The sequence below is a fragment of the Peromyscus leucopus genome, chromosome 1, assembly GCF_004664715.2.
Source record: "Peromyscus leucopus breed LL Stock chromosome 1, UCI_PerLeu_2.1, whole genome shotgun sequence".
Classification (NCBI taxonomy): domain Eukaryota; kingdom Metazoa; phylum Chordata; class Mammalia; order Rodentia; family Cricetidae; genus Peromyscus; species Peromyscus leucopus.
Genome location: NC_051063.1, coordinates 56041908 through 56060276, shown reverse-complemented (window position 1 = coordinate 56060276; position 18369 = coordinate 56041908). Strand labels below are relative to the sequence as shown.

At 48.8% G+C, this 18369-nt stretch overlaps 2 protein-coding genes across 3 annotated transcripts; both read left to right on the top strand.

Annotated features, from left to right (window-relative positions):
- The first annotated feature begins 50 nt into the window (after positions 1–50).
- Positions 51–5045, top strand: LOC114682110 (sororin). Its single transcript, XM_028855926.2, has 6 exons — positions 51–226; positions 429–520; positions 605–670; positions 755–790; positions 3274–3702; positions 3834–5045. Exons 1-6 carry the CDS (start codon positions 181–183, stop codon positions 3912–3914), a joined length of 750 nt encoding a protein of 249 aa, XP_028711759.1. The 5' UTR covers positions 51–180; the 3' UTR covers positions 3915–5045.
- Positions 3619–13192, top strand: LOC119088375. 2 transcript variants are annotated; one of them, XM_037208027.1, is made up of 6 exons: positions 3619–3702; positions 9481–9590; positions 9945–10039; positions 10349–10447; positions 12671–12737; positions 12871–13192. In XM_037208027.1, exons 2-6 carry the CDS (start codon positions 9531–9533, stop codon positions 13177–13179), a joined length of 630 nt encoding a protein of 209 aa, XP_037063922.1. In that variant the 5' UTR covers positions 3619–3702; positions 9481–9530; the 3' UTR covers positions 13180–13192. The 2 variants fall into 2 exon arrangements, with proteins under 2 accessions (XP_037063922.1, XP_037063918.1); XM_037208023.1 differs by lacking the exon at positions 3619–3702 and adding an exon at positions 9243–9371.
- Positions 13193–18369: the final 5177 nt, after the last annotated feature.

The following is an 18369-nucleotide window of genomic DNA, read 5'->3' as shown; positions in this document are numbered from 1 at the left end:
CCTGCTTACGCAAGACGTATACCTAGGACGAAAAAGGGGTAGTCCAAGGGTCGGCCTTCTCTGCATCACTTCCGCTTCCGCCCTCGCCTGGCGGGTGATTTGAACGTTTGCAGGCACGAACTTCCCGCTTGGCGCGCGCTGAACTGACGACCGCGGCGGAGACTGAGCCGGACCACAGACATGTCGGAGCGGCGAACGCGGTCCGGAGGGGCAGCCCAGCGGTCTGGTGAGTGGAAGACGCGGGAGAGCGGTAGGGCCGCGTGGTGTGGAGAACGAAACTTAGATCCTGGTGGAAGACGCCCCAAAGGGCAAGTTGGAAAAGGGCTTCTGCTCTCCCCAACTCGCCAAGCATCTTGTTTCGTTTGGTTACGTTCTTATTTTTCCTCGAACACAGTTTTACTTATCCTTAACCATGTTTTCCTTTCCAGGGTCCAGGACTCCACTTACTAAGTCTTCGAAGAGGTCCCAGCGGAAATCTGGCTCAGATCTCCCGAACATCTTTCCTGAAAGTTGGCCGAAGGTGAGTTCCGAGTTGCTCAGATACTGACCTAGAGGGCTTTGAACAAATGTAAAGCTCCTGGTAATCCCTCTCCCCCCTTTTCAGACACCTCATGCGGCTCCAGCCAGAAAGGCCATCGTCTTGAAGAAAATCGTGGCCCATACAGTAAAGGTGAGGGGCTGAGAGAGGGATTTGGGAGTGAGATGTCAAAACTGAGCATAACTGTTGATTGATGGGTTGATGTTATCTCTACAGGCCCCGGTTGTCCACACACTTCGAAGGAGTCCTAGGGTGAGTTGATTTCCATTGTCTTATTTGTGTGGGATCCAGTTAGCCTTGCCATTCTTGGTTCCTGCCTGCAGATGTTCATTTTTAGTTTATTTTTATTTTTTTGTTTGTTTTGGTTTTGTTTTTTTGAGACAGGGTTTTTCTGTGTAGCCCTGGCTGACCTGGAACTCCTTCTGTGGACCAGGCTGGCCTCATCCTCACAGAGATCCTCCTGTCTCTGCCTCCTGAGGGCTAGGACTAAAGGTGCCCTGCTTATTATTATTTTTTTTTTTTTTTAGTTCTTTATGCTCTGATCATTTTTACTGTTTTCCTTATTTCCTTACTGTTCATCATACCTGGGTGGTGGTGATGAACACCTTTAATCCTAGCACTCAGGAGCCCATAAAACTGTTTTGTGTTGGTGGCACACGCCTTTAAGCCCAGCATTCAGGAGGCAGAGGTAAGCAGATCTCTGTTCTAGGCCAGCCTGATCAAGTTCCAGGACAGCTAGGGCTCCACAGAAAAATCCTATCTTGCAAAAGGTCTGTTTTGCTTTCAGTGTTTATTCATAGTTGTAGAATGAGTTATGTTTGGGGTCTACAAAGATGGCTCTGGTTGCCGGGCCATGGTGGCGCTCACCATTAATCTCAGCATTCTGGAGGCAGAGGAAGGTGAATCTCTCTGAGTTCCAGGCCAGCCTGGTCTACAGAGTGAGTTCCAGGACATCCAGAGCTGTTACAGAGAAACCCTGTCTCAAAAAAAAAATCTTTTAAAAAAAAAAGGCTCAGCAGTTGAGAGTAAGTCTCAGGGCTAGTAAGATGGCTCAGACATTAAGAGCGCTGACTGCTCTTCCAGAGGTCCTGATTTCAATTCCCAGCAACCACATGGTGGCTCACAGCCATCTGTAATGAGATCTGGTGCCCTCTTTCTGCCTGCAGGGACACATCCAGGCAGAACACTGTATACATAATAAATAAATCTTTAAAAAAAAAACAAAAATAGGGTTGGGGGTTTAGCTCAGTGGTAGAGCGCTTGCCTAGCAAGCACAAGGCCCTGGGTTCGGTCCTCAGCTCCAAAATAAAAAACAACAACAAAAAATGATCTTAGTGGCTGTGTGGCTCCAGAGAATGGGGATGGAGTAGTCAGGGGTGGCCCTACTTCTTTGTTTTTGAGATAGTTTCTCTGTGTAGCCCTGGCTGTCCTGGAACTCACTCTGTAGACCAGGCTGGCCTCAATTCACTGAGATCCACCTGCCTCTGCCTAGATTAAAGACGTGTGCAACCATACCCAGCTAAAATGTCTCTTGATGACTTTCCTTCCCTGTATTAGTGTATTTGGAGAATATTTTGGGGAACACAATGCCACCACATATTGGAGCATAACTGTTGCTAGATTTGTCCTTTCACTGGGTCTTGGCCTCTAGAAAACTAGGTGCCAAGTTTCATGCCCATTAATACAGTGAGCCTCTGGTGTGCAAGAATCTGCTGTATATTGGGCATTGGCAGAGTTAGCTAGACAGCTGGTGACCCCTGATTCTCAAGAAGTTCCCCCATCTGGCTGGCATGACTGAGTTAAGCAGTAACCGGCCAACTTCAGATAGCTGTATTGCTGTGCTAGAAGTAATAAGGCACTGTGATAGAATAAGCTGTAAATGTTCCGAATCCCAGGAAAAGGACAGCCTCCCTGAGGAGGAGCCGTTTAAACTGAAAGTGGGAGTACACTAACCAACACAGGAACCTCACCTACATGTCAGGTTAAGCTTTGTGGTTGACAGCTTTGCTGTGGCTCCCTTGGCCTTGGGTCAAAGCCTTTATGGTGGTCTGTGTATACAGAGATGGTATTGCAGTGTACTCTACTCAGAGATCCGCCTGTCTCTGCCTCCCCAGTGCTGTGATTAAAGGTGTGCACCACTAATCACTGCCCGGCTCGCTAAGCTTTTTAACACCCCACCCCACCCCCGTTTTCCTCATTGTGTTTTCAGGGCTACAGGGGAAGTGCTGAGGTATCAGTGCTGCTTTTGTTTTCCTTAATCTATTCCCAGAGCCCAAGACACTCCCTGGTGTAGGACAGGTCACTCATTAGCCAAAGGACAGTTAGGAGGCATCAAGCCAGTTTAGGTATGCTGGGACTTTATGTCAGCTAGCAGATGGGGGCTATATGCCAGGTACATGTGGCAGTGGCAGCGAATGTGTGACTATAGTAAATCTTGTCATAAGTCAACTTCTCAGGGATAACAATGATTGTTTCTTTTTTTCCAAACAGTAGCGGTAGAACCCAGGGCTTGTGTATTCTGGGCATGTGCTCTATGACTGTTCTTTACTTAAAGTCTGTCCTGGGCTGAGGTTGGAGCTCCTCACTCAGCACAGCGTTTGCCTGGCATCACAAGGCCCTGTGTTCCGTCCCCAACACCGTAAATACACAAGAAACAGTGGAAATCCTGCATCTGTGGGCAGTCTCTATCCTGAATTCCCTGGCTGACACGGGTTCCCTCTCCTGTCTTGATATAGGTCTCTTTTATCTTGGAAAAAGAAAACAGCCCTCCTCTCAAGGTACCCACTAAGGAGGACCTCTTCAAGACTTGTAGTGTTCCTGGTACCCCGACCAGCACCCCAGTGCTGTATACTCAGAATGCTGATTCTAACTCTGTGGAAGGAGAGGACCTGGACACCAGAGCCTTGGATATGTCCCAGAAAGTCAGGCGATCATACAGTCGTCTGGAGAGCCTCAGTTCTGCCTCAACCTCCACCCCTGGCCGCCGATCCTTCTTTGGCTTTGAGGGACCTGAAGACTTGCCTGGAGTCTCACCTGTAGTGTGTTCAAAGTTAACTGAGATCCCAAAAGTACCCGCAAAGCCCTGGGTTCCAGACACGACGCTTCCTGGAATCTCTCCTCCAGTCGTGAAAGAGAAGCGAAAGAAGAAGGTGCCAGAGATCCTGGTGAGTGAGGGGGTGGGCACTGTACAGGGGCGTGGGCAGGACTCCACTCCACCCGAGGGTGTGGGGAAGTAACATGCTCTGGCCAGCATGGCTGCTTTCCCCACTCATGTGCCCTCATTTCTTTCCACCAGAAATCGGAGCTGGATGAGTGGGCTATGGCCATGAATGCTGAGTTTGAAGCTGCTGAACAATTTGATCTTCTGATTGAATGAGATAAAGTGGGGTATACCTGGCCAGGCTCTCCGCTCTCCTTGTACATGTTGCCCTTTGAGTAGAGCAGTGCTTTTAGGGTCCTCTTCATTGGCCTTGTTACCCAGAAAATGTGTTGCTGGCCCCTTGTCATACTGTGACTAGTTACCCTGGGCTTTCTGCGGCACTCCCCAGTGGTGGGGAGGAGAAGGCACCTTGGCTCTGAGCCGCACGCAGAAACAGGCTCAGCTCTGGCTGTTCCTCTGCTGTTGCCTGTTGGTGGCTTGGAGTCTAGCCACCAACCAATCAAGAGGTTCTCTAGAGTCTGATAGGGAGCTCACAGGCTGGGGAGACAGGTAAACCCTTGAGCAAGAGTCCTCCTGGACATGGAGGTATGAAAGGAGGAGGATTGGTTTTTGGGGGGTTTTTTTGGGTTTTTGTTTGTTTGTTTGTTTTTAACACCAGTGACTTACGTAGGAACTGTTCATGTCTGTGTTCTGCTGTTGACACACTGCATTGGTGAATGAGGTACTGATGCTTAGGGCAAGTGGATATAATTCATGGTGTGGGCTCCAGATGCCACCAACTTGAGGTTTGTGGTCTCAGATCACCTTTTCCTCGCCCACATCTGTTTCTTCAAAGTAAACTGCGGTCTCGGCTCTGGGATGTGGCCTTCTGCAACTACACTTAGAACGTTCTGGATGTTATTTCTCATAAGCCTGACAGCTGTAGCACTGATTGCAGCTTTTGCTGTGAGCTTGGCTATTACACACTCACATGAGCCCATCCCTAGGCAGGGGGCTGCTGGGAACAAAAATGGATGTCTTCATGCGGAATTGTTTCCTGCCTACCACCTCCTCTCAATTATGGTAGAAGATACGGTTTCAAAGGCTATTGGACTTCCAGCATTTGCAAGTTCATGGGAGGAGAAGCTTCAGAATGAGAACTGCAACACCAGGATGAGAACTGCAACACCAGGATGAGAATTGTTACACCAGGATGGTTTTGAGGGGAGCACACCTGAAGAATTTGTCCACACTGGTTCCTGTGGAACCTGCTGATTGCTAGCACTACAGACCCATTTGCCTTTGAGGAACTAATGTGCAGCCCAGGGGAAAAGGTTTAATGTCAAATAAACTTGTAAGAGTTTTCTACCTGTTCGTAGACTGCCTTTTATTTGGTGAAGACAGAGCCACTGGTGTGAAGCTCTGAATACTGTGTCTTTGGATTGTGTCCCCAGGCCTGTTCCTCTGTACAAGCTGCCAGCCTGGCCTCTCTCAAATGACTGGTCCCTGTTCTTCCAAGCTAGGGCTTCCTGGAATGAAGGCCCAAGTCCCCCATCCCAGGAGGGAAGATGTAGATGTGGGTAAAGCTGCTAAGCACTCTTTCCCAAGAGAGGTATATGGAATTGGCCACATTCCAGCTCTTGTTTCTCTTTTCCGAAAGCTCTATTCAGCATAGGAGCCTGTGGCTCGGGCATAATAGCCCCTCCTAGATGCTACCCAGCAGCTGAGCTATGGGCACCTCTGAGAAGAAGACCAAAGATGTGATTCCTAGGCCTCTTGTGCAAATGTGGGTGTCCCAGATCATCCTCTGGTGAAATCTAGGCCATTACATTTTCTCAAGATCTCTCTTTTTTTTTTTTTTCCTCTTTCCTTTTTCTTTTCTTTTTTTTTTCTCCAGATCTCTTACTGAACCGAGAATGCCATCTCAGCCAGACAGGCCAACAGGACCCCTGATCTGCCTATCTCACACCCCTTCTCTGGTTCTAGGGTTATAGATGTATGCCACTACATCTGGCTTTAATGTTTGTGCTAGAAATCTGAACTCAGGTCCTCATGCTTTAGCAAGCCCTTTACCCACTAAGTCGTCTTCTCAGCCCACACCATCATGTTGCATACTTGAGTGTATCTTATCTGCATTATCATTGTAATTGAAAAGACACTGGCCACCTGTGCTAGCACACACCTTTAATCTTAGCACCAGGAAAGCAGAGGTAGGCAGATCTATGTGGTCCTGGTGCAGCCTGGTCTTAACATAGTGAGTTCCAGGACAGCCAGAGCAAGGGGAATCCTGTCTAAAAAGAACAAAAACAGCCAGATCTGGTTGCTCATGCCTTTAATCCCAGCACTCAGGAGGTAGAGGTAGGTAGATCTCGAAGTTCAAGGCCAATCTGCTCTACAGAGGAGTTCCAGGACCATGAAAGCTACACAGAGAAACCCTGTCTTTGAGGGAGGGTAAGGGAGATGACTAAAAACAAAACAGTTGGGGCATGGCACTGTAAGGACCTGGCATTGGCCTCTGTAGTGTTAATGGTCTTGAGAGATCAGCCAGGACATTCATGGGCACCATTATGGCAGTATAGAAAGAGAGGAGACAGGTGGCTGGTAACTTCAGACTTGAGGAAATGCTGCTGTTTCCATCCCAATAGATGGGATATCTCATGGTACATTGAGAGTAGGAAACACCCTCAGAGTAAGCATACCAGCACCACCATGTACCTGAGGGAGGTACGTTTGCTTAGCAGGGAAAGTGGGCAAAGTGGACAGGGAACTTGTGGGAACATTCCTGGATAAGAGCACAGCTGTTGGGGTACATTGTGTAGTGAGTAGCTTCCGTCAGTTGAAAAAAAAAGGCACTCCAAGATGAAATTTTAAGACCTATGTGGCAGCAGGAAGGCCCAGCCTCTCTGATGGACTGAACCCCTGAACAACCGTACAAAGGAGTTTTGTTTTTTGTTTTTTTTTTTTTTTTTGTTTTGTTTTGTTTTTTTGAGACAGGGTTTCTCTGTGTAGCTTTTGCGCCTTTCCTGGAACTCACTTGGTAGCCCAGGCTGGCCAGATCCTCCTAGCTCTGCCTCCCAAGTGCTGGGGTTAAGGGTGCGCCACTACCGCCCAGCAGGAGTATTTATTGTTACACAAAGTATTTCCTCATCCCAAGGTCTCTAATTAATTTACATGTCTTACTAAAGGAAGCATCACCTGCCCCCATGACTCTAGTCCTTTATTATGTATCATTTACAATACACAATAATACAAGAGCCTCAGGTGTGCCTGAAGCATCTTGTGACCAAAGTCATGGGATGGCTGCAATGGCCCCTTCAGCGAAACGGTTCTACAAATCACAGAAAACAATCACTGTTTTCCACAAGGATTCTTCAAGGTCAAGGTACTTCAAAAAAGTAGCTGTTCTTTCTGATGTCTCCCCCAGATACAGTGACTGCTAAGTTCCTCCAGCATGCAGCATTGGGGACAAGTTTGAAATTATATTAAAAAGAAAGAACCCCTACTTTTCTGAATGAGAAAATGAGGTGGGGTAGAAAACAAGGGATCAGTCAGCTGCACATCTGAAGTCCCTGCACTGGGAAGTGGAAGGAGTCGGAGCTCTAGGCCATGCTCCACTGTGTGATAAGTTCTAGACCAGCCTAGGCTTCACCAGACTCTGAAAGACAAGAACAAACACAAACCTTTTGAATGTAAGTGCGTTCCCTGCAGTGCTGCCATGTTTGGGATGTGTTTATGTGCCAAGAAATCCCCCAGGGGCTGTAGCTCTGTAGCTTAGTGATAGAGTGCTTGCCTAACACCCTTGGGCCCTTGGGTTTGATCTCCAGTACCACTTACATGGAAATGATTCAGTACCTGAAATTCATGTGTCCTGTATCTCACCTGGCAATTTTACCAAAGCTACAGGTGAGCAGAATTTTGTCAGGTGACTCCCTTCAAAAAAGCAAAAACAATGTTGAGTGTAGTGGCACACGCCTCTAATTCCAGCACTCGGGAGGCAGAGGCAGGCAGATCTCTGTGAGTCTGAGGCCAGCCTGGGCTACAGAGTGAGTTCCAGGACAGCTAGCTAGGGCTGTTACAGAGAAATCCTGCCTTAATTTAAAAAAAAAAAAAAAAAAAAAAAAGCAACCCCTGACTAAAGCACAGGGGTTGGGCTTGGGGGCAGTTGTTGGAGGACAGTATTTAAAGGAATCCTGCAGTTTTGTCAAGTGGAGAATACTTCTACTTTTAGTGTCAGATGGGCATTGAGAAGTAAATGAACGATGACATTTGCAGGCTGGAGAGATGGGTCAGAGGTTAAGAGCGCTGGCTGCTCTTCCAGAGGTCCTGAGTTCAATTCCCAGCAACCACATGGTGGCTCACAACCACCTAATGAGATCTGGTGCCCTCTTCTGGTGTGCAGGCATAGATGCAGGCAGAACACTATACATAAAATAAATGTTAAGAAAAAATAAAATAAAAAAATAAAAAAAAGATGACATTTGTAACCCTTTATTGTTTTTCCATACAGGGTCTCACATAGCCCAGGCTGGCCTTTAAGTCATTATTTAGCTGAAGGCTGGCCTTAAATTAACTTTTATTTCATTTATCTATTTTTGTGGTTTTTCGAGACAGGGTTTCTCTGTGTAGCTTTGCGCCTTTCCTGAAACTTACTCTGTAGCCCAGGTTGGCCTCAACTTTTATTTTTTTTTAAGATTTATTTATTTATTTTGTATACAGTGTTCTGCCTGAATGTTTTCCTGCAGGCCAGAAAAGGACATCAGATCCCGTTATAGATGGTTGTGAGCCACCACATGTGGTTGCTGGGAATTGAACTCAGGACCTTGTTTTGTTTTTGAGACAGGATTTCTCTGTGTAGCCCTGGCTGTCCTGGAACTCACTCTGTAAACCAGGCTGGCCTTGAACTCAGAGATCCACCTGCCTCTGCCCCCAGGGCTGGGATTAAAGGCATGTGCCACCACCACCTGGCTGTTCTTAAAGTCTTCATCCTCCTTCCACCCCCCTGAGTACTAAGACTACAGCTGTGCTTAAAGTATTTACTTTGAGGTTGTAATTGGATTAACACCCTGGAGATGGTCGTGGGCTCCTGAGATGACTCCGTGGGTGAAAGCCTCTAAAAAAAGGCTAACAACCCAGGTGTGTTGCTACAAATCAAAGTCTTCCGATCTTCACACACGGGCCACGCACAGGTGCACAGTGGCAATATACTTTTTTAAAAAAAAATTGACAACTGTGTGTGCTGATCACTTTTCTCCTCGTGTGGCAAATACCTGACGAAACAGCTGAAGTAAGGAAGGTTATTTGGGCTCACGGTGGAAGGACACGCTCCATCGTGGCGGCAACGTCATGGCAATGGGAGCTTGAGGAGTCTGGTCACGTTGCTTCTGCGTTTGTGATGCAGGGCCAGATGAGTGCCAGTGCTCAGTTCTCTTTCTGCTTTTCATTCTGTCTAGGCCCCCAGCCCCTGGGATGGTGACATCCATATCTAGGGCGGGTCTTCCTCCCTCAGTTAACCCAGTGTAGTAACTTCAGTGACATGCCAGGAGATTTGTCTCCTAGGTGATTCTGATTGTCATGGTGACAATATTAACCATCAACACAGCATCCTGTATCGTATTTGCTGAGGGCTTTACCATCTGGGCCGCACCATGGTCTGTCTACACTAGCTCAGGGGTTCTGACTTGCTGGACAGAGCTGGTAATGGCCACTCCCTAGACCAGTTACTACGCCAAGAAAACCAAGCTTGTTAGAAAAGGCAGACACATAGGCTGGGGAGCGGGTCACCAAGCAGATCTGTTTCCCTCAGTCTCCCACAGGCAAACTGGGTGCCCACTCCATGCAGACCTTGACAAGGCAATGAAGCCTGCTGAGCCACGGCTAGAAGAACCAGGGAACTCCAGGGAGCACAGCGTGGAGGTGACAGCAGGCCCTGGGGGCTCCCTCATTTACTGCCGACCCTCAGACAGCAGGCAGGGGAGAGAGGGGGGCTAAGAAACTCGTCCTTAGCCTGGGCCAAGACCTGTATTCCCGATCCTCACACTCCTTTTGCTGCTGGGGTGTCTTGGGTCCTTCTCCAGCTGGAGGGCCTCCTCTAGGAGAAAACTCATTTGCCCTGTCCTTTCCACACCTACCTCCCCATAAGCTGAGGGGCGGCAGAGACCAAATCCCTGTAAGCAGAGGAACGGAAAGGGCCAATGGGAGGAGGAAGGGCTAGGCTCCTGGGTTGGCGCCTCATGCCACGTCAGTCACCAAGGCCCCTTCTCTGCAAAGCCATCTTCAGAGCCAAAGTCGGACCAGCAGTCAGAACCCACTGTCGCATTCCTGTTCACACTCCTGAACACCCCTGAGCCCAAAGATGCTGAATCGTAAGGTTACCTGAACGGGTGTGTGTCTGTGAGTGGGTGGGTATTATCTTAGGGAGGTGGAAGACAACCCACCACCACCACCACCACCACCACCACCTCCACCTCCACCACCACCACCAACCTCCACCACCACCACTCACCTCCACCACCACCACACAACCACCACCACCACCTACCACCACCACCACCACCACCATTCAAACCTGTGCTGAACAGCAGGAAGGCCCACACATGACTGATGGAGCTGGGTCCCAGGCTGGGAGCTAACAACTGGCCTCCAGCCCCTGAGGTCTGCTCTCACCTCCCCAGGGACACGGAAGCACTGGAGAGACAGTTCCTGGGTCGGGATGACTGGGGCCCTAAGCGGACTTCAAAGGAGATGCAGAATTTGCAGAGGGACTGCAAGAGGTGAGCTTCGGGGACATGTGGGGCCAGTGTGCAGGACAGGATGGTGAAGCCAGGTCTGGTTCTTAGCTGAGGGCTTTGGCTGCTGCTGTGGCTTTGGGTCTTCACTTGCCCTGAATCCTCTGCCTGTGTTCTCTTTGTCTTTATTCTGTCCCAACCTAGATAAGCTCCTTGCCAGCAGGGCCCTCACCTCCCAAGCAGAAGTGTCTATCCTACAGGCTCAGGACCTGCCCCTCTGGTTAGCGACCACAGCCATGGCTGAGTGGCAGGAGTCTGGTGTATTGACCTTTAACTGTCAAAGAACTAGATAGCTAGCCGGCTGTGGAGGGTTCTGTTCTGTGATGTCAGCCAATGGAGCGTGGAGTCTGCTCAATTCTACCTGGCCACAGAGGTCCTGGGATGGACGTCTTGCCTTTCCTCCGCTGCTTCGTGCCTTTAACCATGGATCTGAGCAATGCAAGTTTCCACTCACCCACTGCTGGCACAGAGTTCTCAGGCAGGGCTGATTTCATAGAAACTCACCAACCTGGAACCATAGAGTCCTGAACCAGCCCTGATACAGCTCAAAGGGATGGCCTGCTTTCTGCCCTGCTCCATGGAGACCTCAGAGGACTCATGGCCCAGCCCAGGTGATAAGCAGCCTGTCTCTTGCTAAAGAAGAGTTGGGTGTGGGTACACACAAGCAAGCCCGGCATTTGAAAGTGGAAGCAGGAAGACCAGGGGGTCCAACATCATCTTCTCTATGAGAATTCTCCATCAGCCTGGGCTACTGAGACCTTGTTATAAATAAATAACAAGTAAGGGTTGAGGATGTAGCTCAGGTGGTTGAGTTTTTGCCTTTCAGGAAACTGGGATTCCAATCCCAGTATTGTATAAACTAAACTAGGTATAGTGGTACATGCCCATAACCTCAGCAGTGGTGGGTGAAAGCAGAAGGATCATGAGTTCAAGATTTTTTTTTTTTTTTTTTTTTTTTTTTTTTTTTTTTCGAGACAGGGTTTCCCTGTGTAGCTTTGTGCCTTTCCTGGAACTCACTTTGTAGACCAGGCTGGCCTCGAACTCACAGAGATCCGCCTGGCTCTGCCTCTCGAGTGCTGGGATTAAAGGTGTGCGCCACCACCGCCCGGCATGAGTTCAAGATCTTGTCCTGAACTTATCTCTAGAGTAAGCTTGAGGCTAGCCTGGGCAACATGAGAGTCTGCCTCAAATTTATGTAATTAATTACTTACAATGAATAAAACTAAAGGGGAGAGGCTGGAGATATGGCTCAGCCGTTGAGAGCACTGGCTACTCTTGCAGAGGACCTGGTTCAGATCCTAGCATCCATATAGAGGCTCACCCACAGCTGTCTATAGCTCTAGTCCCAAAGGATCTGATTCCCTCTTCTGGCCTCTGAGGGCACCAGGCACAGAAGCAGGCAAAACATTCATAGTGTAAATTAGAAATAAGTAAAAAAAATTTTTTTGTTTTTCAAGACAGGGTTTCATTGTGTAGCCCTGGCTGTGTCCTGGAACTGCCTCTGCCTCCTGAGTGCTGGCATTAAAGGCCTAAACCACCACCGCCCAGCAGAAATAAGTAAATCTTTTTTTTTTTTTTTTTTGATTTTCTGAGACAGAGTTTCTCTGTGTAGTTTTGGTTCCTGTCCTGGATCTAACTCTGTAGACCAGGCTGACCTTGAACTCACAGAGATCATCGGGAGGCTCAAGAGGTTGCTCAGTGGTTAAGAACATTGATTGCTCTTCTAGAGGATCCGGGTTCAATTGTTTGTAATTGTCTGATACCCTCACACCAATGCACATAAAATAAATAATTAAAAAAGTAAATAAATAAATAGATAAGAATGCTGGGCATGGTGGCCCATGACTTTAAATCCCAGCACCAGGAGGCTGAGGCAGGCAGTTCTCTGTGTGTTTGAGTCTAGTCTTGTTGACACAGTGCATTCCAGGCCATCCAGGGCTACATAATAAGACCCTGTCTTGACAACAACAACAAAACAAAACAAAAATGTTAAAAAGGGAGAAAGCGGCTGATACAAGTTGTCTAGAAGGAATAGTTCCCTCTGCAATGGTGATGTGGGTAAGTCCAGCCTCCTAAGGGAGCGCTAGCCACCAGAGCTGACGCAAGGAGTGTGTGTGTGTGTGTGTGTGTGTGTGTGTGTGTGTGTGTGTGTGGAAGGGGTGACTGGGAAGAGAGCATGGGGCTCAGGGGGCCTCTCCTTTACCCTAGGCTTCAGGAGGCCCTGGACTGTAACCACAGGGACAACCTGGCCCTTGAAGAGAGGCTAGAAAACCTGGTGAGACCTCCAGCCCCAGGGCCATGCCTTGCCTTGGCTCCTCCCTGCCCCCAGCCTCACCCCTTTGCCCTGGGGATGAAGGTAGTCCTGCTGGTCAGCCACCCACCTCAGGTCCTGCAATCTTTTGTCCCAGGCTACCTCATTGTACCAGAACCTGGAGGAAAGTCTGGTCACTTCAAAGGACCCTCGAGTCACCCAGGAGATAGCTAATGTCTCCCAAGGAAAAGCAGAGGGCACCCAGGAGAAATCAGAAGACACCGAGGAGGAAGCCTTTGCTCTTAGGTATCTGAAGAGGGCTTCTACCCAGCGCTACTCCCTTGAGCGTCCCATCCCACAGTCATCAGCCATGGCCAGGCGTGAGACCAAAGAATGGGTACCTCCTCGGGAGGCTGCTCCATCAGGCAACCCCTCTTTAAGCCCCAGCAATAAAGATCCCCACTGAGTTGCAGAACCAAGATGGGCCTGTCACTTGGATAGAGTAGAATCCAGCCACTCCAAGGAGAGCTGGGTCTCTGGACCTTCCTAATACTCCAGCCCTGCTTCCAGACTCACTCAAGGAGTGTTCTGTGGTCAGTCCAGGGTGGGCCAGGGGATGGCTGTTCTTCATCCTTGAGCATCACGGCTGTAATCTGAGAGAACAGATACAACACACTAAGGTCAGTAAGGACTTCTTCCACCTGTGACCTCCTACAGGTCACGACCCCTTTTGTAGGCCATGGGGCGGGAAGTAGGAAGATGATGGGGACTCCCCAGGGCCTGGAGATGCATTTAGATCTGGGCTGGGACTGCCTGAGGGCTTTGCCTCTCAGTATTTGTCCAGCCTAGGGAGCCTCACTAGGCACCCACAATCCCTAAAGGGAGAGAGACAAGCTGTGTGTATGTGAAGAGAAGTCCCAATTTCCAAAGCGGACTGGAATGAGTGAAGCTCTTGTCACACATGCTGGAGGACCTGAGTTCGAGTCCCCAGAATCCACATAACAGTGGGATGCATAACATGAGTGGGTATAATCCCAGCACTCCTGAGAAGTGGGGGGTGGAGACAGAAAGACCCAGAAGCTCTCAGGCCAGCTAACCTGACCTATGTTGTGAGAAAATAACAAAGATAACCTGTATAAACTGACAATATGACTGCTCCATGGTATGGTTAAGGGGGAAGTTTTTACTGTGGAAATGACAGCCAGAGACATTTCTTTTTTTTATTTTTTATTTTACAATATAGAGACATTTCTTGAAAGAGTCCAGAGTAGAGAGAGAAAGTAGACTGAACATGGCCAGCAGACTGGACCTGGTCAGGGCTCTCTCTGTGAGAGAGGAGAATAGCAGAGTCTAGAGAAAACACAGTGAGAGAAGCAGAGAAGAGCAGAGAGATCAAGAAAGAGAGAATATCAAACTAGCCAGGCAACTGGGGGGGGGGTGGCGGCGGCCGCGGCAGCTTACTCCTTTAATCCCAGCACTTGGGAGGCAGAGGCAGGTGGATCTCTGTGAGTTGGAGGCCAGCCTGGTCTACAGAGTGAGTCCCAGGACAACTAGGATGGTTACATAGAGAAATCCTGTCTCGAAAAACCAAAAAAAAAAAAAAAAAAAAAAAAAAAAGAAAAGAAAGAAAAGAAAAACGTATAGTAGGGTATAGTGTAAATTCTAATTGGTCATAATAATAAAAACCCAGAGCCAGATATCTGGGTAAATGCTGAAAGATCAGAGAGACAAAGGAGCAAGCCACAGCTACCTGTTACCTCGCCAACTCCTCAGCCTGAAAGGGGTGAGCTCCTGTCTCCTCCCGCCTTATATCCCTTTCTGCCCAGCCATATCATTTCCTGACTCCACCTCCCTCCTGCTGGGATTAAAGGTGTGCGCCACCATCACCTGGCTTCTATAGTTAACTAGCGGCTAGCTCTGCACTCTGATCTCCAGGCAAGTTTTATTTGTTAAAGCATACACAAAATATCACCACAGTAGGGAATGAGTAGCAGCTGGGGAGGAAAGCCTTCGGTAAAAGTCAGTTGCATCCTACTCCACTTCAGGCAAATAACCTGTGCATTTTTGGAGCCCGAGCTAGAATTCCTCTCTAATCATCTTAAGTTTTTTTTTTTTTTTGCTTTGTTTGGTTTTTCCAGACAGGGTTTCTCCGTGTAGCTTTGCACCTTTCCTGGAACTCACTCTGTAGACCAGGCTGGCCTCCAACTCACAGAGATCCGCCTGGCTCTGCCTCCTGAGTGCTGGGATTAAAGGAGTACGCCACCACCGCCTGGAAATCCTCTGAAGTGTAAAAGGATAGGAAACCCCAGAATTGGGAATCAAAGCCAGGGCCTCAACTGTGCTAGGCAGTGCTTCACCACTGACATGCCGCTCCAGCCCCCTCTTCTCTCCTTTGTTTTGTAGTGCTGGGGGCGGTTCCAAGCTGAGGGCACATGTGCTTTGATCCTGTCTCAGCTTAGGCTGAGCAGAGCTCACACCTTTGATTCAACAGTCCATCTCTTCAGAGACCCAATTCTTATCTGATGATTGGAAGGGTCCCAGGCATCCTCTTCACCCATTTCCTGCCAACCTTGACCACTGGCAGAGCTGTACATCATCATTTTCCCAAAGGGAACGACCCAATACTGAGGTTAGCCAGGGATGCTTTGGCCAGCAGTTAAATGATGAATCCACTTAACTATTTGAGGACCTCTCCTCACATTTATTAGAGACTCTGATTTATCATGTATAAAACATTTCCCCGGGCTGGAGAGATGGCTCAGAGGTTAAGAGCACTGGCTGTTCTTCCAGAGGTCCTGAGTTCAATTCCCAGCACCCACACGGTGACTCACAACCATCTATAAGGAAGTCTGATGCCTTCTTCTGGCCTGCAGACATACATACAGGTAGATCACTGTATACATAATGAATAAATAACTCTTAAAACATTTCCCCAATAGATAAAAATTTTCCTACTTATTAATAAGTTTTCTGTCTTCCTGCCCCCCGTAGTAGGTTTCTCTGCCGACACAGTAAGCCAGATCAAGCCCATTGAAAAAGTAAAACAACAGGTGAAGTTCTCCAGTCCCAGAGGTGGAGGCCAGAGAAGCCACACCCCTAGAGTGAAGCAGGGATTCTTTGTATGTTGGACACAAAGGGTAATGAGGTGCCTGCCAGAAACTGGGTGTGTGCCCCGTATCGTCAAAAGCTGAGCAGTTAGGCGGGAAGTCTGGGCTGCTGGCAGCATGGGGAAGAAGAGGCAGTAGTGGCCGAGAGTGCGGAACTGGGCTTTTTGGCACTTTTCCTTTGTTTGGAGACTCTCTGAGCAGATGGGGTTTGGAGAGGGAGGGAGAGGAGGAATGGGGCTTTCTGGCCCATGCACAGGTGAGCTGGAGGTTCCGGCTGAAAAATTATGGTAATAAAGCCTATTCCCACTGTAGGGTAAAACGGCCAGCCAAAGAAACCCACCCTGGTCCTGAGCCCAGAGCCAGTGAAAGAAACACTTTAGCCCTGAACCCAGAAGCAAAGAAATACATGCTGACCCTGAAACCAGTGCCAAAGAAACATACTTTGGCCCTAGAATCAGAGCCAGTGAAAGAAATATGCCCTGGCCCTGAAATTAGAGCCCAATGCCAAAATGGGCCAGCGAAAGAAACACACTTTGGCTCTGAAGCCAGTCAAACCTGCGCCTGACCAACTAAGCAGAAAAGTAACGAGTCCCTGAGCAGGAAAAACAAACTAATCTTTGGGCAGAAAACCAACCAATCCCTGAGCAGGAGATCTAGCCAATCCGAGCTCAAGACCTGAAATCTGACCAATGCCCATCTGAAAATCATCTTCCTGGAAAAACTCCGCCCCTAAGAAGCCCTATATAAGCCCTGTGCCTCAGTTGAGGCTGCCCCCTTTTCACCCTGGCTGAGGCACCCTGTTTCCTGGATCTTCCTTCCCAGTAAATCTCTTGCAGTTTAGGTGAGACCTTCTCTCTCCGGAGCAGAGACCAACCTGGGCAGAGCTGAGATGTAATACTTTCGATGGGGAACCCTTCCCCTAGCAGAGCGGACAACTCCGGGAAACCGGAGCAGAAGTGTAACGACTTCCCTGGGGAATCCCTCCTCTTCTGGAGCAGAGCTGTTACAGTGGGGAAGCCTTTCCCTAGAACAGGGCTGCAAGCTCCCTGCTGACCGTGACCTGTGGTATTCCTTGGCTCCCAATTCCTTGGCTCCGGATTGGCAGAATCCCTTTCCATCTGAGCCACAGTGCTTACACCCGCCCCTCTGTGTCCACAACATTATTCAGTTTAGATTGGCTTAATCTTGAAGTATAGATAGTTCAATAGGACTGGGCAAGATAATAAAATGCTCCTAAGCGTTCTGAACCCTTAGATTGGTTGACATTAATAAGGAAACACAATTTTAAATTGTAGTTAATAATAAGGGGGAGGCACGTGTGCTGCAATGCTTGGGGTGTCAGAGGACACCTCTGTGGAGATGTTCCCTCTCTCCACCTTTACGTGGGCTCCAGGAATCAAGCAGGTCCCTAGGCTGGTGTGGCAAGCTGAGCTATCTCTCTGACCCAGAACCAGTTTCTGATAAAAAAGAAACTGTCTCTGGTGATGATTTCAAGCTCTTGCTAGGTTAGTCAGGAGGGGCCCACAATACATCATTTTCCTCAGGATTTCACTGTCCCATCACACTTTTAGGTAACAAACCTCTTTTTTCTGACCAAAACATCATTTTTGTACTTGCTGTTATTGGCATATCTCAATTTCCTTTTGGGTTGGGTAGGAACTAAATTCCAGAACTCACAACCAAACTGGTTATGCAGATAAAAGTTACTTTCCTTGCCTAGTAAGGGACAAGGTGGAACTTAGGAACAGACCAGCCTGAGGGCTGTGCTTGACTTTCTCTTTCAAAGCAGAGTGAATAAACTAATTAAGGAAACATGGGGTGGGGTGGGGTGGAGAGATGGCTCAGCAGTTAAGAGCATCTGACTGTTCTTCCAGAGGTCCTGAGTTCAATTCCTAGCAACCACATGGTGACTCACAGCCATCTGTAATGATATTTGGCGCCCTCTTCTGGCATGCAGGCATACATGCAGACAGAACATTGTATACATAATAAATAAATAAAATCTTAAAGAGAGAGAGAGAGAGAGAGAGAGAGAGAGAGAGAGAGAGAGAGAGAGAGAGAGAAACATCGGAAAGTTTGAGGGGTTCCAGGGAAGGAGTACCCCACTGTAGGGACTTCCATCAAGAGCAGATCATTGTGACCTGACTTACCTGTTCCCTCTGACAGGCCTCAGGGCTGGGAACCCAGGAAAGCAGGCTCTTAGGTACTACCAAGGCTGCCGGGCTGCCTCCAGCTAGCTCACAGCCACAGGGGTACAGATGGCCCTAGCTCCCCTGGCCCTAGGGCTCTGGGCTTCAGAGTTGTGTTGTTCTACACTCAGCCCCGATGGCAATCCTGTTGACCCTGCGGCCGCCGGCCTGGCAGTACCCGCCTAACAGTCTCTTTCACATCCAAGTCCCACCACCGAGGAGCCGTGGAGGCTTTAGAGGACCTCTCAGTTCACACTCGGTTGGCTTCCCAGGATCTGGTAGTCAAAAGAAGTTTTGGTGTCCACCAAACACTATGTCCCGTCCTCCAGACTTCTTGGTCCTCCAGACACTGGGCTGGCT

What these genes read in the sequence shown, in the direction of transcription:
- LOC114682110 (XM_028855926.2), top strand. Translation starts at nt 181, where the DNA reads ATGTCGGAGCGGCGAACGCGGTCCGGAGGGGCAGCCCAGCGGTCTG. An exon ending in AGGGGCAGCCCAGCGGTCTG is followed by an intron (nt 227 to 428) that starts GTGAGTGGAAGA and finishes TTTCCTTTCCAG; the next exon opens with GGTCCAGGACTCCACTTACT. An exon ending in TCGTGGCCCATACAGTAAAG is followed by an intron (nt 671 to 754) that starts GTGAGGGGCTGA and finishes TTATCTCTACAG; the next exon opens with GCCCCGGTTGTCCACACACT.
- LOC119088375 (XM_037208027.1), top strand. Translation starts at nt 9,531, where the DNA reads ATGAAGCCTGCTGAGCCACGGCTAGAAGAACCAGGGAACTCCAGGGAG. An exon ending in TTGCAGAGGGACTGCAAGAG is followed by an intron (nt 10,448 to 12,670) that starts GTGAGCTTCGGG and finishes CCTTTACCCTAG; the next exon opens with GCTTCAGGAGGCCCTGGACT. An exon ending in AAGAGAGGCTAGAAAACCTG is followed by an intron (nt 12,738 to 12,870) that starts GTGAGACCTCCA and finishes CTTTTGTCCCAG; the next exon opens with GCTACCTCATTGTACCAGAA.